Below are 22,221 nucleotides of genomic sequence, written 5' to 3' on the forward strand. Positions count from 1 at the left end.
CTGCCCAGGTCCAGCAGGACCAGGTAGTGTGACCGAGCTGTGCCTGCGCCGCGCTGAAGGGACGCGTCATTCTCGCTGCGAAGTTCACATGGGAAGAGCGAGAACGTCCTGGGGCGGGGAAACGGGTTAGCGCAAAGCATTAGTGAGCCATCTAAAAATGTCAGGAATATTTCCTTTCGCAACTGCGAGCGGAGAGTTAGCGAACTAGCCAGTGATAGCGGTCAGATGTTCCAGCGGGGGCCCCGGGAGCAGAAATGACTTGAAAGCAGGGTCTTTGAACTAAGAACACGCATTACAAAACCGATGAATGGTCTCGGCTTCAAAAAGTCATTCATCGCGATCAAATGATGATATCCTACATACAGCATAATAGCCCTTCCCTGGCATCTGCCATGTAAGAGTTCCAGTCTTGGCGGACTTTTGAGTAGAAACCCTCTGCCTCTGTGTGACGGCTGGCAACCTTTCTCCTTATTAGCCCTGGAGGGAAAGGAAAAAAAATCTGTCAGATAAGAAAGCTCTGATAATAGAGCGATTGTCAGGCAGCCTTCGAGAGAAGAGAACAGAGTCTTTTAAAAGCATATTGCTGACAAGTGGACTTTGTCATCCAGAGAGCACTTGAGATTCACCATAAGCCAGCGAGAAAAAGGCTCCATTTTTTCAGGGGAGGAATCGGAGCAGGGGGCAAAAGAGAAGGTCAAGGGAAAATCTGTTCCCAGTAAATACACAGAGCACTGTTGAGCCTGGCCTTACTGGGCAGCTGAGTTAGCAGTCAGCTGCCAACAGCCTGACCCTTGGATCCTCTTTCCCCAGTGGCCGCAGCTCCCGACAGGGCGAGTGTGGTACCAAAGCGCCCGAAACTGCTGGGTTGCGCACCTGGGGGACAGCCTGCGGCGGCGTTCCCCATGCGCGATGTCGGCCGCCGCCACAAGCACCGGTGGTCTGAAACAGCCCCTGGAGATAACCGAGCGTCTGCGGCTGGTCAGGCCCTGAGCAGAGGCGAGGCGCGGTAGTTTGTGCCCGTTAACGTGGTGGGAGGACGATGCCAAATAACCCCGAAACCTTCGCTGCCCTTGGTGGGGAGGCATTGGGGAACGGGTGATCCGCAGAGAGTCCAGGGGCTGGGGGCGAAGCGCTGCGCGAGCCCGCTCCTGAAGCGGCAAAGCCGTGATTTTCCGTTCGTTTTGGCTACTTCTGCCTCCCTGCCGGGCAGGGGCGCAGAGGGCGAGCGGAGCTCCCGCCAGCCGAGGGGCCCGGGGCACCGGCGGCCCCCGCTCGGGGCGCCCCAGGCCCCCCCCGAGCCCCCGCCGCCTCCGGCCGCCCGCGGCGTCCGGGCGAGGGCGCGGCCCGGCCCGGCCCCTCCCCGGGGCGGCCCCGCGCCCGCCCGGCCGCGGCCCGGCCCACCGGGCTGCCAGGGGCGCGGCGCGGCCGGGGCGGGCCCGGAGCCCCGGCAGGGCCCCGGCTCCGGGCGCCGGCAGGCGGCGGAGCGTCTCTGCGGCGGAGCGGGGCGGAACGGGCCGCACCGGTGAGTGGCTGCGGGCCCGCTGCTCTCGCCGGCCCGGCTGCGGCCGCCACCGCGGGGCTCGTGGGCGCTCGGGGCGGGGCGGGGGTGCCCGCGGCGGGACCGCGCCCGTGTCCTGCGGCCCCCCACAGCGCGGGGAGCCTCGGCCTGGCGCGGCCTGTGCCGCGGGCAGCCGGGGGCCGCGGGGCCTGCTCCTCCCGCGCGGCCGAGTCGGCGCCGCGAGCGGAGCGCGGCGCCTTCCCCCGCGGGCCTGCGCCCAGCGGCGTCTCGGTCAAACGAGCTTTTGCCGGGGGGTAGGTTCGGTCCTTCTGCCGGTCGGTGAGGCGGGGAAGCACGGTCAGGGCTTGGCTTCTGCTTCCTGCGCCGTGGCGTTCGAAAAGGAGCAGCCCGGGGTGGCGATGGCGTCCGGGCGTCTCGGTTGAGGGACACGAAGCCGTAGTTAGTCCTGAAACGGGCAGCGGGCGTAAGGTGCTCCGCCAGGTGTTGTGCGGTAGGCGCGCGGCACGTGGGGGGCACCGAACGTGGGGAGTGGGCTTAACCCCGCACGAGGAGCTGGGGGGACCGGGGCAGGCGTTTCCGCACGCGGCGCCGCGCCTCGGAGCGCTTGGGGACGGGCCCGAGCTTGGAGCAGGACAGGCCTCGCGGTGAGGCGCCCGCCGGGCTGTTCGCAGCGCGTCAGCCTGGGGAGGTGGCGTGGAGGGAGTGGAAGCCGGGAAGGCAAAGGCTTCGTGGCCCAGGCTGGCGGCACCCCTGGTCCCTAGAGGGGATTAAGAGGGGACGCGGAGGTGCGGCAGAGCAGAAATGGGGCTCGCCGGTGCTCCGGGCCGGCCCCGGCTGCTCACTCAGGTGGGAGCCAGCCCGGTGCCTGCGGCACGGCATGGCCGCTCCCCGGCACCTGGCCGCATCCTGCACCGCTCTGCCTGAAGCCAGACACAGGCTTCAGGAGCCGCTGGCCCGGCCCCTGCGCACCAGGCGGCCCTGAGAGAGCTGTGCGAGCGGTGAGGGCATCACAAGTGCCTGAACGGGCTCTGGCTGCGTACGGCACCCAGGGAAGGCAGGGGCTGGGTCCTGCATGGCCCCGAGGTTCCCTGTGCAAAACAGCGTGCCCGCACCGCTAAGCGTAAATGCACTGTGCCTTACTGGGAGAAGGTGTTCAGCCGTCTGTCTCTCTGTCTGCCCATCTATCTTACGCAGCTTTCTGGTTGCCTGCGCCGCCGTCATGTCTCGGAGCCCCCCTGGCAGCTCTGTGGACGACAAGACCTTTCTCCTGGAGTACCGATGCCACCCCGTGCGGCCCGAGCCCCCCAGCCTGACCTCCCACTCTGGGAAGTGCAGCTCTGCCACAGCACCCGACGCCGCCTCGCTCTCGGCAATGGGCTCTCCCACCTCGGCTGAGCCCCACCACATCATCCTCAGCACAGACAGCCCGGCCGCGCTGAAGGTGGGAACACAGCAGCTGATCCCCAGAAGCTTGGCTGTCTCCACCAAGACCAAGAACAGCCCCGCCCGGCACCAGAGCTTCGGGGCGGCTGGGCCTTGCCGGGAGCCCCTGGGCCCCGACCAGAAGCAGGCGGCTGTCCCCAGCATCTCCCCGGAGGAGGAGGAGGACAATGGGGGGGCCCTCAAGCGCAACCTGAGGAACATGTCCTACCGCGTGGCCATGAAGGGCCTGGGCACGGAGCCGGAGCCAGCGAACGCCGTCCCCTCGCTGAAACCCCTGTCGGAGGAGGGCAGTGCCCTGCCTGCCCACAGCCTGGGCAGGAACAAGGTGGGTTTGGCACCCGCTGTCAGCCGATTGCTCTTGGGTGGGGACCGAGCGCCGCTTTCCCTGGTGGTGAGCGGCTGCTGGGGGATCCGCAGAGCCTTGTTCCTGCAAGGCCCGTTGGTTACAGAGCTGTGCGAGCCCAGCATGCAGCTGGCAGGGCTCGCTGGGCCTGGGACGTGACTCGTGCCCTGGGAAGCCTGCGTGCCACCAGCAGGTGCTGTAGGTCCCCGGAGAGCCCGGAAATAGTTGACATGGCTTTCGCAGGGACCGTAACTGGCTGCGCCGGGACTCCCACTTGTCGTCGGGCGGCTGTGGACACGTTTGCAGGGTGGGGTTGGCCCGGTGTGTGGCTCCGAGGTGGCTGTTGGTTGTACACAAACATGGGCGTAGCAGGTCTGGGGAAAAGGAGACTCCAGTGCAGGCAAAGTCCAGGTGTGAGACAGGTAGATGTGAAAGGCAGTGGTGTAACTACAAAATGGTTTAGATCGTGACCCTGATAACGCAAGGTGAAAACTGAGTCACTTTGGTAAGGCAAACAAAAGCTCAGACAAAAATCAGGCTGAAAGAACAGGGTGGTATTTGCTGGCTGGCCGCACAGGTAACTTCTCCCCTTTCCCGAAGGAGCTGGATGCATCCCAGGGCCACAGAAATACAGTAACTGCGGCGCATTCTCCTCTTCTTCCTCTTGCAGAGAACCTTTGGGCGGAAGCGGATGCAGAAGCGTGGCGGCTCGTTCAAGGACCGTGAGTGCCGGCTCCAGCATCCCCTCTGCCGCGCGGGGCACTGCGGCACTTCTCAGCGAAGCGAATCCCTAGAAGTCCCTTTGCCACATGTGCTGCTGCTCGTCCCTGGCCTGGGGCAGTTGCTGCTGCCTCCGTTTCCCCACCTGCAAGAGGAGCATGGGAGCCCTGCTTTCCCACTCCCCGGGGCACAATGACGCTCAGGCTGCTGCCGTGCTCACAGCTGGAGCGCTCACAGCTGGAGCGCTCACAGCTGGAGTGCTCCTGGCTTCGCTTGCTCTGGGCGAGCACGGGGGAGCTGCGGGCAGGCAGGAGGCTGTGGGGAGCAGCGGGCAGGCAGGAGGCTATGGGGAGCAGCAGCTGCTGGGCAGTCGGTGCTGTGCAATGTCTGGCCGCGGCGGGGAGGTGCTGGCCCTGGCTCGCCGGCACTGGCCGATGGGGAGAGGCAGCGGCGGTGGGGAGGGAAGCCACGGGCTCCAGCTGGGAGAGGCTTCACTGACCTCTTGCCTTTTCCTCTGCAGAGCCCCGGCTCTATCAGGAGATCCGTGAGAGAGGTCTGAACTCCATCAGCCATGAGTCAGATGAAGATTTGCTGGAGGAATCCATCCCAGAAGAGCCGTCCCCTCCGGATGCCGCTATCGTGGTGCGGAGCTATCGCCCGGCGCAGGTGACCTGGAGCCAGCTCCCGGAGGTAGGGGCAGCAGCCCAGCCCCGAGGGTCCAAAAGGCCCCGCTTGCCCTCGCCGAGGGCTGTGCCTGTGCTCGTGCCACGTTGCAGCACAGCGTGTGTATTTGAAAAGCTCTCTGAGCTGCTGAACAGACGGCGAGCGGGTAATGCTGCTGCACTGGGCTTTGCAACGGGATGTTCTGGGACTGGGACACGCAGGCTCCTGTCCAGGCTCCTCGGGATGCTGGTGGAACCGCCATGGCTGCGCTCGCGAGTTCACCCCCAGACGGGGGAGGGCGGGTGCTCCTGCTGGGCTTTCCCTGCGCGCCCTCGGGGAGAATCGTCTCCCGCGGAGCAGCATCAGCTAACCGCCGTGGGCTGCGGAGCCGTGGGGGATGCTGCCGGGGGGGCAGCTGGTGGGCTCCGGGCTGGGCTCAGGCCACGCTAAAGGGTGAGCAGGGGCTGTCGGTCAGCGGCGATGGCCCCTGCTACTCCCGGCCTCTCGCCCACAGGTGCTGGAAGCGGGCGTCCTGCGACAGATATCCCCCGAGGAGCGCAGGCGGCAGGAGGTGAGGGGAGCCGCAGAGGTGCCAGGGAGTGCAGCGTGAACGCCAAAGGTGGCAGGGGATGCGGGTGGCTGTGTCTGGGACCCCTCGCGCCAGGCTTGGGTCAGCAGGGCTGGGCTCAGCTCCTGCGTCCTGGGTTTGTGGTGCTGCTGCTCCCGGTGGCTCTGGGACTGGGCAGCGCTGGGAGGGCTCACCCGCGCGTCTTGGCAGGGAAGCAGGCAGCTCCTTTGGATGCTGATGGGAAATAGCCACTGGAAGGGAAGACACCTTAGTGCTGTGGCTAATTAATGACTGAGTGTCCTAAAACGTGCTGAAGTTATCTGTGTAGGCCAGGCAATGCATGAGATAACGCAGGGAATGCCGTGCCGCTGGAGCGAAGTCATTTCCAGTGGCTTCGTGCCCACCGAATGTAGATACGGCACGGCAAGTTTTAATTCACTGCCTTGTTTAGTCAGTTTGTGCTGTTACATCTTCACTGCCCTTCTTTTTTCAGGCGATGTTTGAGATCATCACTTCTGAGTACTCCTACATGCACAGCCTGAGTGTCCTGGTGAGCCACTTCTTGAGGTCGGAGGAGCTGAAGGAGACCATGACTCAGACGGAGCACCACCACCTGTTCTCCAACATCGGCGACATCCTGACGGTCAGCAGGAGGCAAGTGGGGGCCATCGGCACGGAGTTGGGACCAGGCAGGCCTGGGGGAGGGACTCTGGAGCTCTGTTTATTTGCCGTGTAAAAACAGCCGTCCCTTGGGTTGTTGAAGGTACTGTGACATCCCACCTATTGCCCTTCCTCCTCATGCCTCGTGTCCCGGCACGCTCCCCTGCAGTGGCTTCCTGCCGTTACGCGCTCGGGACCTGAATGTCTAGTGGAAGATAGTTACCCTGACCCCCTTTTCTTTTTTTTTTTTAATGGGCTGTAATGGTGGCGCTCAGTCGTGCAGCCGCAACCGGGCACCAAAAGCTGGCTGAGCCCCCCGTGCCTGGGACACTGCTGTTTGCCTGGAAACTCCTCCTCGGGTGTCCGGGTGCTGCCTCCGTCTTTGCCTCTGGGCTGGTGAGACGGGCCGGTGGAGCTGGTCGCGCTGCGGCTCGGCCGGCCGGCTCCAGCCTGGCTGCAGTGTGGCCAGAAGTGGGGGCCGGTGAGGCAGGGGCGCGGGGCGGCCGAGCCGCAGTGAGCGGCCACTTGTTCTGAAGCGTGGGTGGGAGATCGCCCAGGTGCCGAAACTGAAACTGCAACTTTTGCGTGGCCTTTGCTCCCTCCAAAGGCGAAGGCCTTTGGGAGCTGGTGCTCGGGCTGCCGGCGAGCTGCGTCCGTGTGGGAAAGCAGCAGGAGGAGAGTGCCGGCAGAGCTGCGGCAGGCCTGGGAACAGCGGCGGGGGCGTTGAGGGCTTGCGGCTTCCTGCAGCTGGGCAGAAGCGGCCCTGATGGGGCAGAAATGAGCCTTCCCAGGGGGCTAAAGCGGAGGAGGCATCTCGTGCAGGAATGGAGGAAGCGTGTGCGTGTGGGGGCCGGGGAAGCTCGAGAGCTGCGTTCCCCGTCTCTGCAGCGGACAGACGCGGCTGTCTCAGCTGCGTGGAGCTGACCCTGTGCAGAAGGGATCCAGAGCCTTAGTCTCCTCTGGGAAAACTGGGCAAAAATTGCAGTGGGAACATTGTTAAACATACATCTGTTTGGTTTGGTTGGCCCTAATGACTCATGTCATGAGGTTATTTGAATTCTCTCTGTAGCTTCTTTGAAGACCTAGAGAAGCGACACCAGGAAAACCTCCTCATTCCTGATATCGGTGACATAGTGGAAGAACACGCCTCGAACCACTTCAGTCCTTACGTCAGCTACTGCTCCAACGAAGTCTACCAGCAGAGGACACTTCAGAAGCTGCTGTGAGTACCACTGTGCGCCCAGGCCTTGGGCTTGCAAAGGAGTTGCCTGCAAGGGGTCTCGGGGCTACAGGGATGCTAGCTGGCTGCGGACTGGACCCTGACCTGCACGCAGCTGCCTCAGCCTGCGATTGTTTCCTTTTCCCTAAGGAAGGCTGTCTCCTTTCCGAGCAGAGCTCAGCTTCCAGACCTCAGTGTGTCTGTGTCGGGTGATTAGGACGTGATTTGTGCTGTAGGAAGGGTGAAGGACAGGGATATGTGGAGGTAATGATGGTCAGATGGGTCTTGCCAAGGTCAATAACATGTATGGGGTGTGCTAGGGACACGTATGGAGATCATACTGGTGGTACGGGTCAAGCTTGTGTCCACCATTGGTATGTCTACGGCTTTACCCGCCTTCTGATGGCCTCAACATCTCTAGGTGTTTTTCCACCACCTGCTAACAGATCAGTCCATTTTCCACCCCGGGTGCGCACTCCAAGCTCCGCAGGCTGCCGTTGAGCACCAGAGGCAGTGCCGTCACTGCACTGCGTTTCTCGCACACGTTCTTGATAACTGAAGAACAGAGTTAATGGAGCTTTCTTGTCCCGTTCCAGAGCCACAAACCCCTTATTTAAAGAGACCTTGAAACAAATTGAAAGGAAACCAGAATGTGGAGGCCTGCCAATGATATCATTTCTCATTCTCCCTATGCAGAGAGTAACACGGCTTCCTCTGCTGTTAGATGTAAGTAAGTCACACGGTGGCATTGCTTGGCACCTCCGAAGAGGTGACTGTGTTATTCCCTTCCTCAGTTTGCTGAGCCCGGGACAGCCTTCTGCTTGAACTTCCCGAGGCTGGGATGCCCGAACCTGTATTCAGGATTTAGATCCAGAGCGATCTGCTGCTTGTGGGTGTCGGATGTGCCCCTTAAAGCTTTGTGAATAACGCTTTGCGTCTCGGCACCGTCCACCCGAGTGACGTGAGGTTCTTCTGTGCCCAGTCCTGCGTCTGGATACCCAGGGTGGGGTGGCACGAGCGTCCCATTTGATGAACGGTTGGGTGGCCCAGGAAGGGAAAGCAGGTCTTGCACAAGGTTCACTGAAATCTGGGGCTCCTGGACCCAGCTGCTCTGAACAGCAGAACTGCTGGACGTGGGATTTCTAGTAACTGCTCCCAGCCTGTAACGGGCTGCGGGGGCCAGGGGGATGCCCGGTGCGCGGGGTCATGGTCAGGCACATACCTGATGCAAAAACCCCAGCAGAAACCAAATTCACAGCTACCAGCGCTGTTAACCCTTGCTTTGAACGCCGTCCCACTGCCAGGCTGACCGTTGGGAGCGGCTCGAGCATGTGTCGCATCCTGAAATCCCAGGGAAGCGGTTGATGCGCAGTTCTCCATCTCGCAATATCACTAAAGCGTCTTATCTTGAAATTCTAGACTGTCTGTCAAAAAACAAAAGCAGGCACTGCGGCGTACGGAGCTGTCACCAGAGCTCTGAAAGCCATCAGCAAGGTGAGACCCGGCTGCCAGCTCTCCGCCTCTCCTCCTTCCAGCGCACCGTTCCGTCCTCTGGCCCCGAGCCTGCCATTCTGGCCTCTCATTTTTCCTCCCCGCATCGGTTCACTTGAGAATTCTCCGCTCCAAATAGCTGCTGGATGTACACGTCTTCTCCCTTGCTCACCTTTTTCACCTGATCTTGTCTCTTCCTTTTTCTTGTCATCTTTTCTTCTTTCTTCTTTGGGCCCATCTTTTGTCCTTCCCTCTGGTGCCGACTTCTCCATTAGCGCTCTCCCTTCTCAGAACCTCGCTCGAGGCGTCAGCGAGCTGCAACCCTTACTTGCTGTGGTTTTGGGAGATTTCAGCAAAGAAAGAGCAGTAAACCAAGCGAAGAGCAAAGTGCAGAGGAGCGAAGGAGCAGCGGAAGCGGTGGCCGTCATGAGCCGTGCGCTGTTCACACTCCCGTGTCTCATCTCCATCTGCTTTCCCATCCGGTGGTTGTTCACACAAGGCGATGCACCACGGAGATTGCGGCCACCAAAGCGGTGTGGCAGCCCTTCCTTCTGTCCCCTAAATACCGGCTCTTGGCAGTGTGCTCCCGCCGCTCACGGTCTGTCGCCCTCGCTCATCTGGCGGGGGAGCAAAATGCACAGCCCCTGGGCTGGGCCACGCTGGACCGCGCTTCCCCGGGCCGGAGGGGCGGCTGGCAGAGCTTGGGAGAGACGGCGTGGGGGCCGGGGTGCCACGCGGCCACCCTCTCGGCAGAGCGAAAGGTGGTGTTCACCTGCCTGTGGAAGGCTCCTGTCCTCCCCTCCATCTGTCTGACTCTTCATCCTCCTGTCTTGACCTCCTCTCTTCAGATGATTAATTCTTCCTCTTCGTATCGCCCCTCGGCGAAGCTGGGTTTTGGTGCAGTTTCACTTCGATCCTTCTCCAGGCACAGCAGACGTGTCCTCTCTCTGCTGGAGGTCTCTCGTGGCGGGGAACCGCCAGCTGCCCTTCCCCAAACCTCTGAAAGCTCTGCTGGGAGTTGGCTGTTTCTCCTGCTCAGGGACGCAGGGCGGGCGCCTGAGCCTTCGCCGGTGGTGCTGGCGCTGGTGTGGAGGATGGATGGGCTCAGCGTCCCGCCGTCCTCCGCTTCCCTTGCGGTGCTTTTCTTTTTCTAGCTGGTTAAGAGCTGCAATGAGGGAGCTCGTGCTATGGAGAGGACAGAGCAGATGTACACCCTGCAGAAACAGCTGGAATTTGGAAAGAAGAAGGTGAGGTCTTGTGGAAGTGGCAGGGGGAGATCTCCTGGGGTCTGCTGTTAGAGGGGCCCATCCCAGGCGAGTCGGACCTGCCCTGGGAGCCCCTGCGGGAAGCCGTGACCAGCTGGAGCATGGCTGAGCAGCATCACCACTCCAGGCCCGGGGCGACCGTTTTCTCCTGCTGTTCTGACCTAAATAGAAGTTTCTGGGCACTCGCCTGACCAGCTTGGAGGGTTCAGCAGAGTAGTCCTGGATAATCCCCTGCCTCTCACAGCCCTTCGCTTCCTCTTCTGCCTCGCCCTGAGCTTTCATCTCCTGCGCACGGGCGGTGAAAGCGGGCCTTGCCCCTGACAAGAGGAGGTTTTACCTGGGGCGGATCAGCTGGCAGCGATGTCGGCCCTTGCAGTCTTGTTCCAGACAGACACGGGGCTTCATCTGGCTGTAGGGCCTGTCAGATGCGGGCAGCTTTCTAAAGGGCTGTTGTGAAGCTTTGAGATTTTGCCCCACTGCTGCGGTTTGGGGGGCTGTGTCTCCGGGCACCCTGGAGCGGGGTGCACGGCTGCTCCGCTTCCCCGCCTGCCTCCTGGAAAGTCTCCTGGAAAAGACGTTTAAAAGTGTGCGATGCGTCCATCCCGACTGACCCCAGGGTCTGCTGTGACTTCAGATACAGCTTCTCGACTTGATTTTGCAGCCGCTTGTGAGGCGGGTGGTAAGCCAGACTTTCCCCGGATCCGTTTCAGCCTTTCCCGCTGATCTCCGCTTCCCGCTGGCTGCTGAAGCGGGGCGAGCTGTACCTGCTGCTGTCGGAAGAGCCGGGCATCTTCCGCCGAGGCGCCGGCAGGCTCTGCTACCTCTTCTTGTTCAACGACGTCCTGATCATAACCAAGAAGAAGAGGTAAGGCTCGGGGGGCGGGGGTCCTTCCTTTCCCTGGAAAACAACCAGGGGATTAAAATCTCCATTTCCCAAGCGGCACGTAGCCTCAGAAATTCTGGAGGTTTCCCTGCTTTGACCTCGATTAAGTGTCCTTCGTTAGCCGGAAGGGAAGCGCCCAGCTCCACAGCCCTTGGCCTTGCCTCTGTTTGTGGCAAGTCCGCAGAGCCGTGTCCCACCCCTGGGCACCAGCTCTTGTCCTCGCCATGACGGTCTCCTCGGTGATGCCTGCCAAACTTTCCCCACTGGGGCGCTGAGCCAGCACCGGGAGGCAGCTCGGTCCCTGCCGGCAGCATCTGCTCCACGGTTGCATGCGACTGAGGTGCCGATCCCATCTTTGCCACAGCGAGGAGAGCTACACCGTCATGAACTACGCCACGCTGGACCACATCACGGTGGAGAAGATGGAGAACGCAGACCCGCCTTCCCCTCCTCCCGGCAAGACCGTGAGCGGCAGCACGGCCCGTGGGCATCTGTTCCGGGTGGCGATGGAGAAGGACAGTGAGGGCAGGCGGGAGGAGATCGTGCTGTCGGCAGAGACGCTGTGAGTGGCCCGGCGGGATTTCACGAGGTGCACGTTCTTGCTTGTGGGATAAACTGGTGCCCTGGAAAATCCCCCTGAGGCTTCTGTGAAGCTCCCTTTCCCTCCCCGCTCCCTTTCCCGGAAAGGGGGACCTGCGTGGGCTTCTCCTCTTGCTCTGTGTCTTTCTGTCTCTTAGATTTCCCTTGCAATTCCCATCTAATGGGCTCTAAGGCTTTCCTTGTAATTCGGGCTTTCCCTCTGCCAGGAGTGACCGGGCCCGGTGGATTGCTGCGCTGATGCACAGAGAAAAGGAAAAGCCTGACACCACTCCCAAAGGAGGTACCGGTGTGCTGGAGGTCAGGCCTGACTGTGCGGGGCTTAGCGGTTGCACTAGAGCCCGAGCGTTGGCAGGCATGGGTCTCTACCCTGTTCCTCTCCGCTCCTGCTGGAGACGGGGCTGAGGGAGGACGCGTGTCGATGGAGAGGAGAACTCGGGGTGCTTCGCCTTGCTCGTTAGGAGTTGCCTCCCCTTACGTTATCAGTCGCAAGAAACCTTAAATAGCGTTTCCTAGGCGGCACAGTGAAATTCCAGGAATGCTGTTGTGGAGATTTGGCTTCCCCTCCCTGTGTGCTTGGAGGGGGCAGCGGGATGAGGGGCAGGAGGGGCACGGAGCAGGGCTTGCCGTGGAGCGCCGGTGGGGTGGGCAGCCAGGCTGGGCTGGAGCAGTGTGCCCAGCGCCACGGGTGCCGGCCACGCGTGCCTTCCCACTGGGTCGCCGCTGTCCTCCGCAGATCTGAGCCAAGTGGAGATAACCCGCGCCTACCTGGCTAAACAGGCGGACGAGATTTCCCTGCAGCAGGCTGACGTCGTCCTGGTGTTGGGGGGAGAGGACGGTAAGCGGCGGCGAGCTGCGGCAAGTGGGGAAGGTGGAGCGACGGGGCGGGGGAAGCTTCCTGGAAGCCCTGGCTGCTGGTGGGGTCCGTGTCACTGGCTGCTACTGTGTCCCAGCAGATGACAGCATGTCCGCAGAGGCTGAGGGAGGTGGCACTGCCACGGGCGGCTGCTGCGTTACTTACTGGTGACTCCTGCGTGCAGGCTGTGGCTGGCAGCCAGCAGCAGAGACCTCAGGAGAGAGAGAGATAAGCCCCAGAACAGGCAGTAGCTCAGAAGCCCCCTCCCCTCCAAAGCTCTCCCCCGGCCGCCTCTGGCTGGCACCTCCATGGGCAGTGGAGCGGTGCAGCCCTCTCCTTCCGCGCGCGTCTCCAGGAGCCGTGGCCCTTCCTCGGTGCGTGACCGGCTCTGTTCTTCTCCTAGGCTGGTGCTGGGGTGAGAGGCTCAGGGATGGTGAAAGGGGCTGGTTTCCCCAGTCCTGCGCTCGGCAGATCACCAGCCGCACGGCGGTGGAGTGCAACGTCCGCCGGATGGAGCGGCTGCGGATAGAGACTGACGTGTAGGCATCCAGCCAAGGAAAGATGCCTCTGTCGTGACTTATTTCAGGGGTCTTCAAACCTCTGCGAACTGAGCCCAAAGCGAGAAGGCAGTGGGAGAGCCTTTCTTCTTGAATTTCGTTTGTCTTGAGCAGTCACAGGCAGCAGGTCTTATTGTTCAGGACCGGTCTTTGACGGCAGCTCATTAATGTGAGACGTGGCGTCCAAGCGCCGCTGGCCAACACTAATATTGATGACCTGCAACGGGCTTCAGGAGGCAGCCAAGGTGTTGGCTCAAGTCGCAAAAGCTGCGGCTGTGCTCTGGGCTCTGTGAAGTGCCTCGTGCTGCCATGTCCTTCCCTGCTGACGTCTGGGCCAGTGCGGGCTGCTTGGGGAGACCCGGGGCATAGGCAGAGCATACCTGAATGAAAAATTTTTAGGAACTTAACTTAAATCTATGTGCTAGGCTTGTTCCTTGACCCAATTTTCCCCTCCCCTTTCTTTTTTTTCCCTTTCTTTTTTCCCCCCACAATTATCCTTGGTTCTTTTGAGCACAACTGTGACCTCCGCAGGTGAGGTGATGCCCACCACCTTTCAGGCACTTGCGAAAGTAGCTGGTGCGGTCAGAGTTCTCATGGAGTCGGCTCTGGGGCCAGAAAGGGGATGCTTCAGCCAGAGGGAAGCGAGTGCAAGTCCTGTGGACGAGCAAGCCAGGAGCACGAAGAGGAGCCATGCTGCAGCTCCCGCCTGCCTTTCCCGTGGGCCAGCGGCTGCACCCAGGCAGGAGGCAGAGAGGGACGTAGTCACAGAGGATCGAACCTCGGCGTTCCCCACACGGAGCTGTTCCCTCTCCTCCTCTCCCCAAAGCAGCACCGACAAGTGACTAATGAAGAGGGTAGTTTGTTTGTCGTAGCCGAGCCCTTTGCATCTGTGTCTTTCGTGAGGCAAATGTTTAATGCCGTGGGGCTTTCGGGGCGGTGGCAGGAGACGGGGCCGGCCGGCTCTGCCGGCTGGTCTGTGATGCTTGGCCGGTCGCACCTCGTGGAGGGGAAACGGCAGCTACGATTTCGGGGTGAGGCGGCTCCGCACGCTGCCTGTCTTTGGAGGCGCCGGGGCAGCATTGTTGGAATGTGATTAAACTGTTAAAGGATTAATTAGACTAACAATAAATTCTTGGATCCCAGTGAAATGCCTTGTTCTCCCTGTCCAGCAGGGCACTGCACGCGACGGCGGCAGCGCCGCTGCCTCCCTGTGCTTCACGTTTTAGCGGCGACGGGTGTCCCTGAGCACACCAGCCCTGTGTCGCATCGAGGCCAAGGAGCCAGGTCTCCCCACCGGGAGCTCTAAGAAATCTTCCTTCCGCTGGCAGCATCGTCCTTGCCTCTGCTTGCACTCGGCACCTGCGCAGCTCGGGGAAACGTCCTTCGGAACAGCGGCCTAAAAAGCTGCTGTCAGTCACAGCACTTTTCAGCTGTAATTGACTGAGAGAGACGAGATGAACAGAAACGCAGTGAGGCTTTCTCTTTATTTCTTTTAACTGTGGCGGAATTAAAATTTTCCATCAGTGCTAAATTAGAGGAGATGGGATGCAAAAAGAGAGACACGAGCTACATGAACAGAGGAAGCAAACTACTAAGAAATATGAACAGGAAAAAAAAATCATAAAAAATACAGGTAGGGAGTTGCTGCGGTCCCATGCTTGGACGTGCGGTTTACGCCAAGCAGCGGCCAGGAGCCACAGAGCTGCAGCTCAGGCTTTTGCATGGTGATGGGACGGGACCAAGCAACGCTTAAGGCTGGGCTAGGCTTCCGTGCTCTCCTGGAGCGGGACCATCGGGGCAGAGGACTTCTCTGCGCCTCAGTCATCGGCCACGCAGCATGGTGGCGTCGCTCACCGGCACGGTGGCATCGCTCGCCGGCCCCCGGCTGCGCCCGGCGGCTGCCGGGTCTTCAGCCGGCGCTTTGCGGGCCCTGCGCAGCCTGGCTCGCCGCACTGGGTGGACGGGCGCGTGGCAAGGGGCCGCTCGCGTTCTGGCCGAGGCTGCGTTTGCTTTCCAGCCAGCCAAGGGAATGACTCGAAACCTTCGCCTAACGCAACGGGGGCTTCGAGGCAAACGTAACAAAACACGTGATTGTCTGGAGGGTCGGCAGCAAGACTAGCAGGAGCGATCGGGGTCGTTTGGCACGTGGACAACATCTTCCTACTCCCTGGTTATCAATCATACAACATACAACCTTAATTACACCGTTTTGGTCCTTCACTACGTACTTATATTAACATTATTTCTTCACAATAATGATACCTAATGCAAAAAATACTGTTACGGAAGAAATAAAATAAGAAAGGAATTAGCCCAAAATTACAAGTTATATACAGATTAAAATAAATTCCATCAGGAAAAGGAACAATTAATTCTTTTATTATTTTCAGTTGGCCCCTGTGGGAATAATTTAAAGGCCAAGCGCCTGGGCAGGGCTGTACTGCAGCAGCAGCAGCAGAGGCAGACGTGCTGGGACGGGAACGTCCCAGCTCCTTCTTAGAGCCTGGTTTCTTTTGACGTCGTCAGCTCTTGGGCTCTATTTACCCAAGAGCTTTGTGCAAATAGACGAAGGGGCATGGCGTTCTCCGTTGCTGCAGGTGGCAGCCAAGGCTTTGCCGAGGCTCTGCGCTCGCTGCCGAGCCAGGAGCCGGCTGTGGCCATGCAGCCTCCTGGCTCTTCCTCCTGCCTCCCATCCCCTTCCCGGCTCCCGGGTTCAACCGGAGCAGAAAAATAACATAACACAGGGTCCAGGGTTGGGGCGAGAACGCTTAAACAGAGATTTGCGCTTAGTGGACCATGCAAGCGCTTCGGGTCTATCCACACAGTATCTTCAATTATTACACTTAATTCAGGCTTACTTTTGGGTGGAGAAAATGACACAGGCAGCTTAAGTGGGTTGACATACCCACTGGTATGAAAAACAGGCTCCTGACCCTCTGCAGAGCTTGTCGAGCCGTCAGCGAGGGAGGCATCGCCGGAGGCTGGGAACGCAAACCGGGCGCTTGACTTGCACCGACAGAGAGGGTCGGGTGGTGGGCACCGGCTCCGCGGCGGCGGTGTGGTAAGTGCTAGAGCCCAATGCCTCACCCCTGCGGCAAAGAGTAATTCACAGGGAAAGTCTGTTCCAAATTCAAATAAAAAAAAAAAATTCAAGTGAGGTGGTACTTCTACAGGAGGCACGATCTCAGGAGAGCTGGGCACGTTCAGCCATCAGTTCTGACGACACTGTTGTACAGCTTCCCATAAATATTGTTGCATAAATATCTATTTTGGTATTGGTAAATACCATAATTTCAGCCCCCTCCCCAAGCCCAGCACCCGAAAGATGAAGGCCAGACATTTGCCACGAGCTATGGAAGTCCGCTGTCCGCTGACCAGAAGCGATGGCTTCGGAACTGTTCCTTCCGGTGTCTGGCCAAGGGCGCGTGCCGGTGCCAGCGTGCTTGCCCTCGCGGCGTGCCTGCAGGCCAGCCCGTGCCGTCATGGTGAACCGGCTACACTCGGTGCTTCAGCCTCGCTCGGACAACTCCAAAAGCAGCAGCTTAACGATAACCGCTCACGTGGCTTGGAAACAAGTTCGTCAAACAGGTCGCTGGCTTCTCCGGGTGCCTGCTTGGCGACACCGAGGGAACGCTCCCGGCAGCTGCGGGACCTACTGCTCGCCCGGCCAGAGCCCCCCCCGGGGCGGAGGTGAGCCGGTGGGCGCGGGGGGCTGCGCAGCTGGAAGGGAAGCCGGGACGGGTCAGCCCTCGCGGCGCGTGCCCCATCGGCCACGGACAGCCGGTGGCTCGGGAGGGGAGACGCTACGGAGGCGACCCGCTGGCGCTGCTGCTGCGCTTGGGGGGCAGCAGCCTCCGCCCCGCTCCCCCCGACCGGGGGAAGGCATGAGCCGGGAGCGCTGGCCCCGCTCTGCGCCCACAGCCTGGCTCTGCCGCTTCATGCGGGAGCAGCATTTTGAGCTCGCTGCCTGCAGCCGCGGCGTGCCGGGGTCTGTTACTGACCTGGGACCGAGGAGGGGTGCTCGGCCGATGGCGGACGTGGTGTGCCACCTGCAAAGCAAGCCAGACCGAACTGCCGCCCATCCCCGCAGCAACGCCGCACGGCACCCGCCCGGGAGTCGCTCTGAGCCGGCAGGCTCAGCCGTGGTTTGGGCAGAAATAAGGTGTGTGGTTCTGCTGCTGCGGCGGGTGGACGGGATCATTTTGTTCCAGCGTGCCCAGAAAAGCGTGGGCTCTGCGTCCCGGCTTTACCATGGGTGCATTTGGGGTTAGGTTACTAAACAGCTTTATTTTCACAGCACTGCCAGCACGCAGCCCGTGCTTTCATAAAACCTCCCTCGTGGCTGGGGTGGCGGTGAACAAATCATACCAAATGAGGGCCTTGGGAAGAGGCAGGCGCTACCCTACGTAACTCGTTTTGGCTGATAGTACCACTACCACAACCAATGCTCCAGGGCATGAGCCCGAGCGCGGGTACCGCAGCATCCCTCCGCAGCAGTTGCTTTTGCCTTAGGAGTCCCCGGCGTGCGCATTCGCTGTGGCACCGCACCTATACGTTACCTTCCCGACACGTCGGTCCCAGGTACCCGTTCAGACAGAGGCACTGGCCGTTCCGAGCGTTGCAGGAGGAGCTGCTGGGGGCACAGCGGCAGGGCAGGCTGCAGTCCGGGCCGTACTCGCTCGGCCGGCACTCTGGCGAGGGGGCAGAGAGGCGCTTAGACCGCTGCAGGCGCAGCGGAAATGCTCCGACACGCGCCGCGACAGGCAGAGCTTGCAGCGGAGGCCGAGTGCGAGGAAAGGCGGAGAGCTTTTTCCCTTGCCTCCCGCCCCGCCTGCTCTCGAGCTCTGGTGGTACGGGACACCAGAGGATCCCAAGGCCAGCAAGGTGTTCCTCCTGCCTTTCCTCCTCGCCTTTTGCCTCCGGCGAAAGTCAGGTCTGCATTCAGCTCCGACTACGAACAGAGGCTGGAGAGGCGACTGCCGCTGCTCACACGCCCTCTTACTCTTTGAGGGGCCACACACAAAAAAGAACCCCCCCTTCTTCAACTCCAACAAGAGGGGGTTTGCATCCGTTTTAGTGCCCCTCCTGCACGGTCCCCTTTCTCGCCTTCCCAGGCTGGGCTCAACTCACCTGAACCGCACTTGAGGCCGGTTTTCCCCGGGGGACACAGGCAGCGCCCCGTGGCTGGGTCGCAGGGCGCGCTGCCCATGCAGTCGCAGAGCTGCTGGCACCCCTCGCCGTACGTTCCTTCCTCGCAGCCTGTTTTGAGAGGTGAGCTATGGCACGCGCGCTACGAGATCGCGCCTCGGGAAGCAGGAGGAGGACGGGGTACCTGTCTGGCAGCGCTCGCCGCGGAGCCCAGCGGGACACCGGCAGCGACCGGTGGCTGGGTCACAGCCCGCTCCGTGCTCGCAGTCGCAGCGCTCCCGGCAGCCAGCTCCGTGGAAGCCCGGGGGACAACCTGGGATGAAGCCGGCGGAGAGCTCATTACGGCGTGGGTGGGTTGAACGGAGGCTCAGCTGTAGACAGCCTCTTGCAGCAGAGCCTCCCTCAGCCCACCAGAGAGAAGCAGCGAGCCCTTCTCCCCAAGAAGCGCCCAAATGCACGCAGCTGCTTCTCGGTGGCCCGGGGCCGGTCTACCCCCTTCCTGCAGCGACTCCCGGCTGCAGAGCGCAGCGGCTCAGCTCCGACGCGCTTGCTCGGCTACCCAACGCTAAGCTGCGCAGTGGTGCCGTGCGTGGCCGGCTGCCTTGGAACGGCACCTCTGTCTCCAGCGGTCTCGTGCAGAGAATAGAAATTACTTCCTCTGCGACTACTTCTGCTACCTGGGAAGGGTTCGCTCTGGACGCCGGGAAAGGGAAGAGCCCATCGGTGCTCACAGCCGTGTGTGCGACCGCAGCAGGGCACACCTTTGTCCTGTGGTCCTGCTCTCTGGATGAGCTTCAGAAAACACCCCTCCCCGCAAAGCCGAAGGCGTTTCGGCTGCCACGACTCACCGTGTTCGCACAGGGGCCCGTAGCGGCCCGCGGGGCAGCGGCAGGCTCCTGTCGCCGGGTCGCAGGTGGTGTTGTGCCGGCAGGCGCAGCGGAGCTGGCAGTTGGCACCGTACCTTCCCGGCGGGCACTCTGCAGGGAAGATGAGGCGGCAGAGCCGCTCAGCGGCCAGAGAGCCGGCCCCGGCCCCGCTCCTGCGGGAGCCGCGACGCGGTAAGGCAGAACAGGCACAGGTGGGGATAGCAGGAACTGGACCCAGTACGAAAGAGGCCGAGCGAGCTCCACAGCCACTGGGCCGGCACAGGACAACGCATCCAAGCCAGGTTTACCTAATTCGCAGGATTTCCCTGTCCACCCGAGCGCGCACGAGCAGGAGCCATCGGCTGCATCACACAGCCCCCCGTTGCGGCAGGAGCAGGCATGCTGGCAGCCCACCCCATACCGGTGTTTGTCACAGCCTGCGGGACAAGAGGAGGTGGCCGTGGGCACGGGGCGCGGTTCGGGCAGGAGAGCCCAAGCGCAGGCAGAGGTCTCAGGCAGGGAAATCGGTTCCCGCTCGGGACCTTTTCCAACCCACTGCCTGCAACGCCTGCTTGTCCTGACGCACGACCCCGCAGCTAACGCTCACCTTGCTCACAGGTGGGGCCAGCTCTTCCCGGCGGGCAAACACAGTCTCCGGTGACGGGGTGACAGGTAGCGCCGTCCCCGCAGGAGCACACGCGCGCGCAGTCCTTGCCGTAGCGACCAGCGGGACATCCTGGCGGGAGGAAGACCTGGAGCTGCCTTGGTCACGCCAAAGCGCAGCTGGCTGCGCCGGGAGGCTAGAGAGGAAAGGCTTGGCAGGGGCGCGTGGGGAGGCGGGAGGAAGCCGCAGCCCTCTGCGAGCGCGCGGTGTGCCTGGCGGCAGGGAAGAGCTCTTCGGTTCCCTTCTGCGGGAGGAGCGGAGCGCTTTTAGCACAGAGACAGCAACACAGTGATGGCGTGATGCAAGGCTGATGCCCTTCAGAGTGGGGAAACCAGTTTGGCGCAAGACAAACGGAGCAAGAAAATGTTTCCGTGGATCGGACAGACAGCAAAAGAGACGGGCATCCCCACCACAAGGCTGGCGCTTCGTACGCCAGCCTCCGTACCGAAGCGGGGAGGGCGTTGCTGACAGTGCAGCCTTGCAGAGTGAGACAAGGAGCTCTTTTTGGCTGCCGATGGGCCGGTGCAGGAGTCAGTCGCTGCAACTCTTCTCAGCAGCCCGGCTGCGTGCAGGATTTGCACCTACCCCCATTCACCTCCTGCGAGCCCGCGTCCCCTCGGGCTGACCCGGGCACTCACCGATACTGCAGTCAGCGCCGATGTAGCCAGCCGGGCAGTGGCACGTCCCTGTGGCAGTGTCACACAGGCCGCCGTTCTTGCACTTGCATGGCCTCTCGCAGTTGTGGCCGTACCACCCAGGAGAGCACTCTGCCGACACAAAAAAAGAAACAACGGCCTCGGTGCCTAAAGAGAGGAGAGCTAGGTCCAAACTCTCTGGAAAAACCCACCACGTGGACTCAGATGTTGTTCCACCAGAGGGGAAGCTCTGCTGGAGGCAGGTTTGTGCCGGGCCGGCACAGTCGATGGGTCCCTGATCCGCTCTGTAGCGCAGAGCTGCTGCAGAGCACTTACGAGTCAACGCTACAGCAACGCGCCGAGGGCGCACAAGTCACACACCCACGTCCCGTGGCATGAGCTGATGGCGTCAGACGTGGCTCGTACGTCACGGCCAGCGCAAGCTCCTGCCAGCCACGCTCAGGTGCCTCTGCCCTGAGGTGCCAGTTGCTCAGCAGAGGCCAAAGCGAACCCCGGGAAGCACTTTTAAGTAATCTCACGGCAAACGGGCAACAACGCCAAGGAGTTTGGGGCTGTTCAGAACCTCTCTGCTGCCGACGTAGCTGGTAAATATCCCACAATCCAGAAGGAAAATGGCAAAGAAACGGCCTGAGCGCCGATGAGGATGATGGTTTGTTTACATGAACTCCTACTTGCAAATTAGTCAGCGAGAGGCACCGCGGAGGTCAGAGCCTCCCGTTTGCGTGCAGGGCCAGGCTCGGACACGGCAGCAAGAAAACACTTGCCTGGACAGGCTCAGCCCTGAGCGGGGCGACGGTTAAGAACAGAACCCAGACCTCAGCCATGCCGATGAGGACAAAGGCAACCACAGCAAGAAAGCAGGAAAGACAGCCCGTCGGGACCCGTGCTTTGAAGGCACTCCGGCGAGCCGGCGGCTCCCCGGCTGGGGCTTCCCCGGCGGTCAGCCCAGCGCCATCCGCGGCGCTGGGGGCGACGGCTCTGCGCTGCCGGCACCGGCACCGTGCCTTCAGGACGAAGGGCAGCCTCGGGCAGCAACCTGCAAAGGTCCGTGGAGCGGCGGAGGAACGGAGCGTGGACTCACCCAGCTGGCAGGCGGGACCGTGGAAGCCGGGGGCACAGACGCACGCCCCGGTGACCGGGTGGCACTCCTGCGTGGTGCCGGCACACTGGCAGGTCTGACCACAGCCCTCGCCGAAGGTCCCTGGCAGGCAGGCTGTCAGGAGAGAGGGCACCGAGGCGACTCAGATTCGCTTAGCGGGAGCTATCCCACCCCTCTGTGCGAGACGTTTTTTCCCTTCTTCTTTTCAGCCAGGGTTTAGGAAGCCTTTTGTGACAGCGCAAGTTCTCTGCCACCCAAAAGGCAAGGGCAGCCGCACACACAAAGGGTTCCTTGGCTCCAGGAAAGACTTGGACCGAAAAGAAAACCAAGTACTTCAAGGCATTAGATGCCTTTTGCAATGCCCTGCCTACCCTCACCTTCCCGCAAGCTGCCATCCCCACACACGCCGGCATCGCAGCCTGTCCCCGGCGTGAGGAATGCGCTCGCATGCCTCTGGCTCTTCCAGACTTGCTCGAACCCACAGGAGCTCATTTTAATACTGATTTCTCACTAACCCTGGGATAAATACCTAGCTCCGATTTCCCGCTTGGCTCCCTGTGCTTTGCTAACATCCTGTGGGCACGCACCCAGCTGCCAAAATACGAGCTGCTCCTTGGCACAGCTCGCTGCTGGGGGCGGGGGGGGTGTCTCATTTTTCTTTTTTTGCCCTCTATTTTCTGTAGCGATTGCTTGACCCGTCATGTTCCCAGAGCCCGTCAGCAGAACCGTAGGAGGATCACTCCCTTCTTCGTACATTTTTCACATCCAGAGCCCGTAAAGCCCGGCGGGCAGCCGCACCAGCCGGTGACGTGGTCGCAAGGCGCTCCCAGGGGACAGGCGCAGCGGCTGGCACAGTTCTTCCCAAACCACCCCGGCAGGCAGGCTGTGGGAACAGAAGCAAGGAGAGATAAGCCTCCTGACTGGATTCCAAGTTATTGTTAATGCCCGAAAGGCGTAAGGGCCGGCTCCTGCCCTCAGCGCCCGCCTGCCACATGCGGCGCTGA

At 61.3% G+C, this 22,221-nt stretch overlaps 2 protein-coding genes across 2 annotated transcripts in view; one reads left to right on the forward strand and one right to left on the reverse strand.

Annotated features, from left to right (window-relative positions):
• Window positions 1–2,738: 2,738 nt before the first annotated feature.
• ARHGEF16 (Rho guanine nucleotide exchange factor 16) lies at window positions 2,739–12,936 on the forward strand (the record flags this gene model as incomplete). Its single annotated transcript, XM_082009290.1, has 14 exons — window positions 2,739–3,287; window positions 3,976–4,027; window positions 4,546–4,715; window positions 5,203–5,259; window positions 5,750–5,910; window positions 6,986–7,138; window positions 7,732–7,861; window positions 8,555–8,629; window positions 9,781–9,873; window positions 10,602–10,756; window positions 11,139–11,336; window positions 11,581–11,654; window positions 12,108–12,209; window positions 12,631–12,936. The coding sequence occupies 14 exons, from the start codon at window positions 2,739–2,741 to the stop codon at window positions 12,768–12,770; spliced, it is 2,109 nt and encodes a 702-aa protein (XP_081865416.1). The 3' UTR covers window positions 12,771–12,936.
• A 4,387-nt stretch (window positions 12,937–17,323) lies between these two features.
• Window positions 17,324–22,221, reverse strand: part of MEGF6 (multiple EGF like domains 6) — a gene marked incomplete at its 5' end in the record, with an annotated part of 95,694 nt that continues 90,796 nt past the window's right edge. The window contains 9 exons of the mRNA XM_082009449.1: window positions 17,324–17,475; window positions 17,915–18,043; window positions 18,117–18,245; window positions 18,781–18,909; window positions 19,107–19,235; window positions 19,406–19,534; window positions 20,101–20,229; window positions 21,200–21,331; window positions 21,972–22,100. Coding sequence (XP_081865575.1) covers window positions 17,333–17,475; window positions 17,915–18,043; window positions 18,117–18,245; window positions 18,781–18,909; window positions 19,107–19,235; window positions 19,406–19,534; window positions 20,101–20,229; window positions 21,200–21,331; window positions 21,972–22,100 — 1,178 coding nt within the window. The 3' untranslated portion in view covers window positions 17,324–17,332. The remainder of the gene's footprint in view (window positions 17,476–17,914; window positions 18,044–18,116; window positions 18,246–18,780; window positions 18,910–19,106; window positions 19,236–19,405; window positions 19,535–20,100; window positions 20,230–21,199; window positions 21,332–21,971; window positions 22,101–22,221) is intronic.

The sequence above is a fragment of the Phaethon aethereus genome (genome assembly GCF_964289735.1).
Source record: "Phaethon aethereus genome assembly, chromosome: 21".
NCBI lineage: Eukaryota > Metazoa > Chordata > Aves > Phaethontiformes > Phaethontidae > Phaethon > Phaethon aethereus.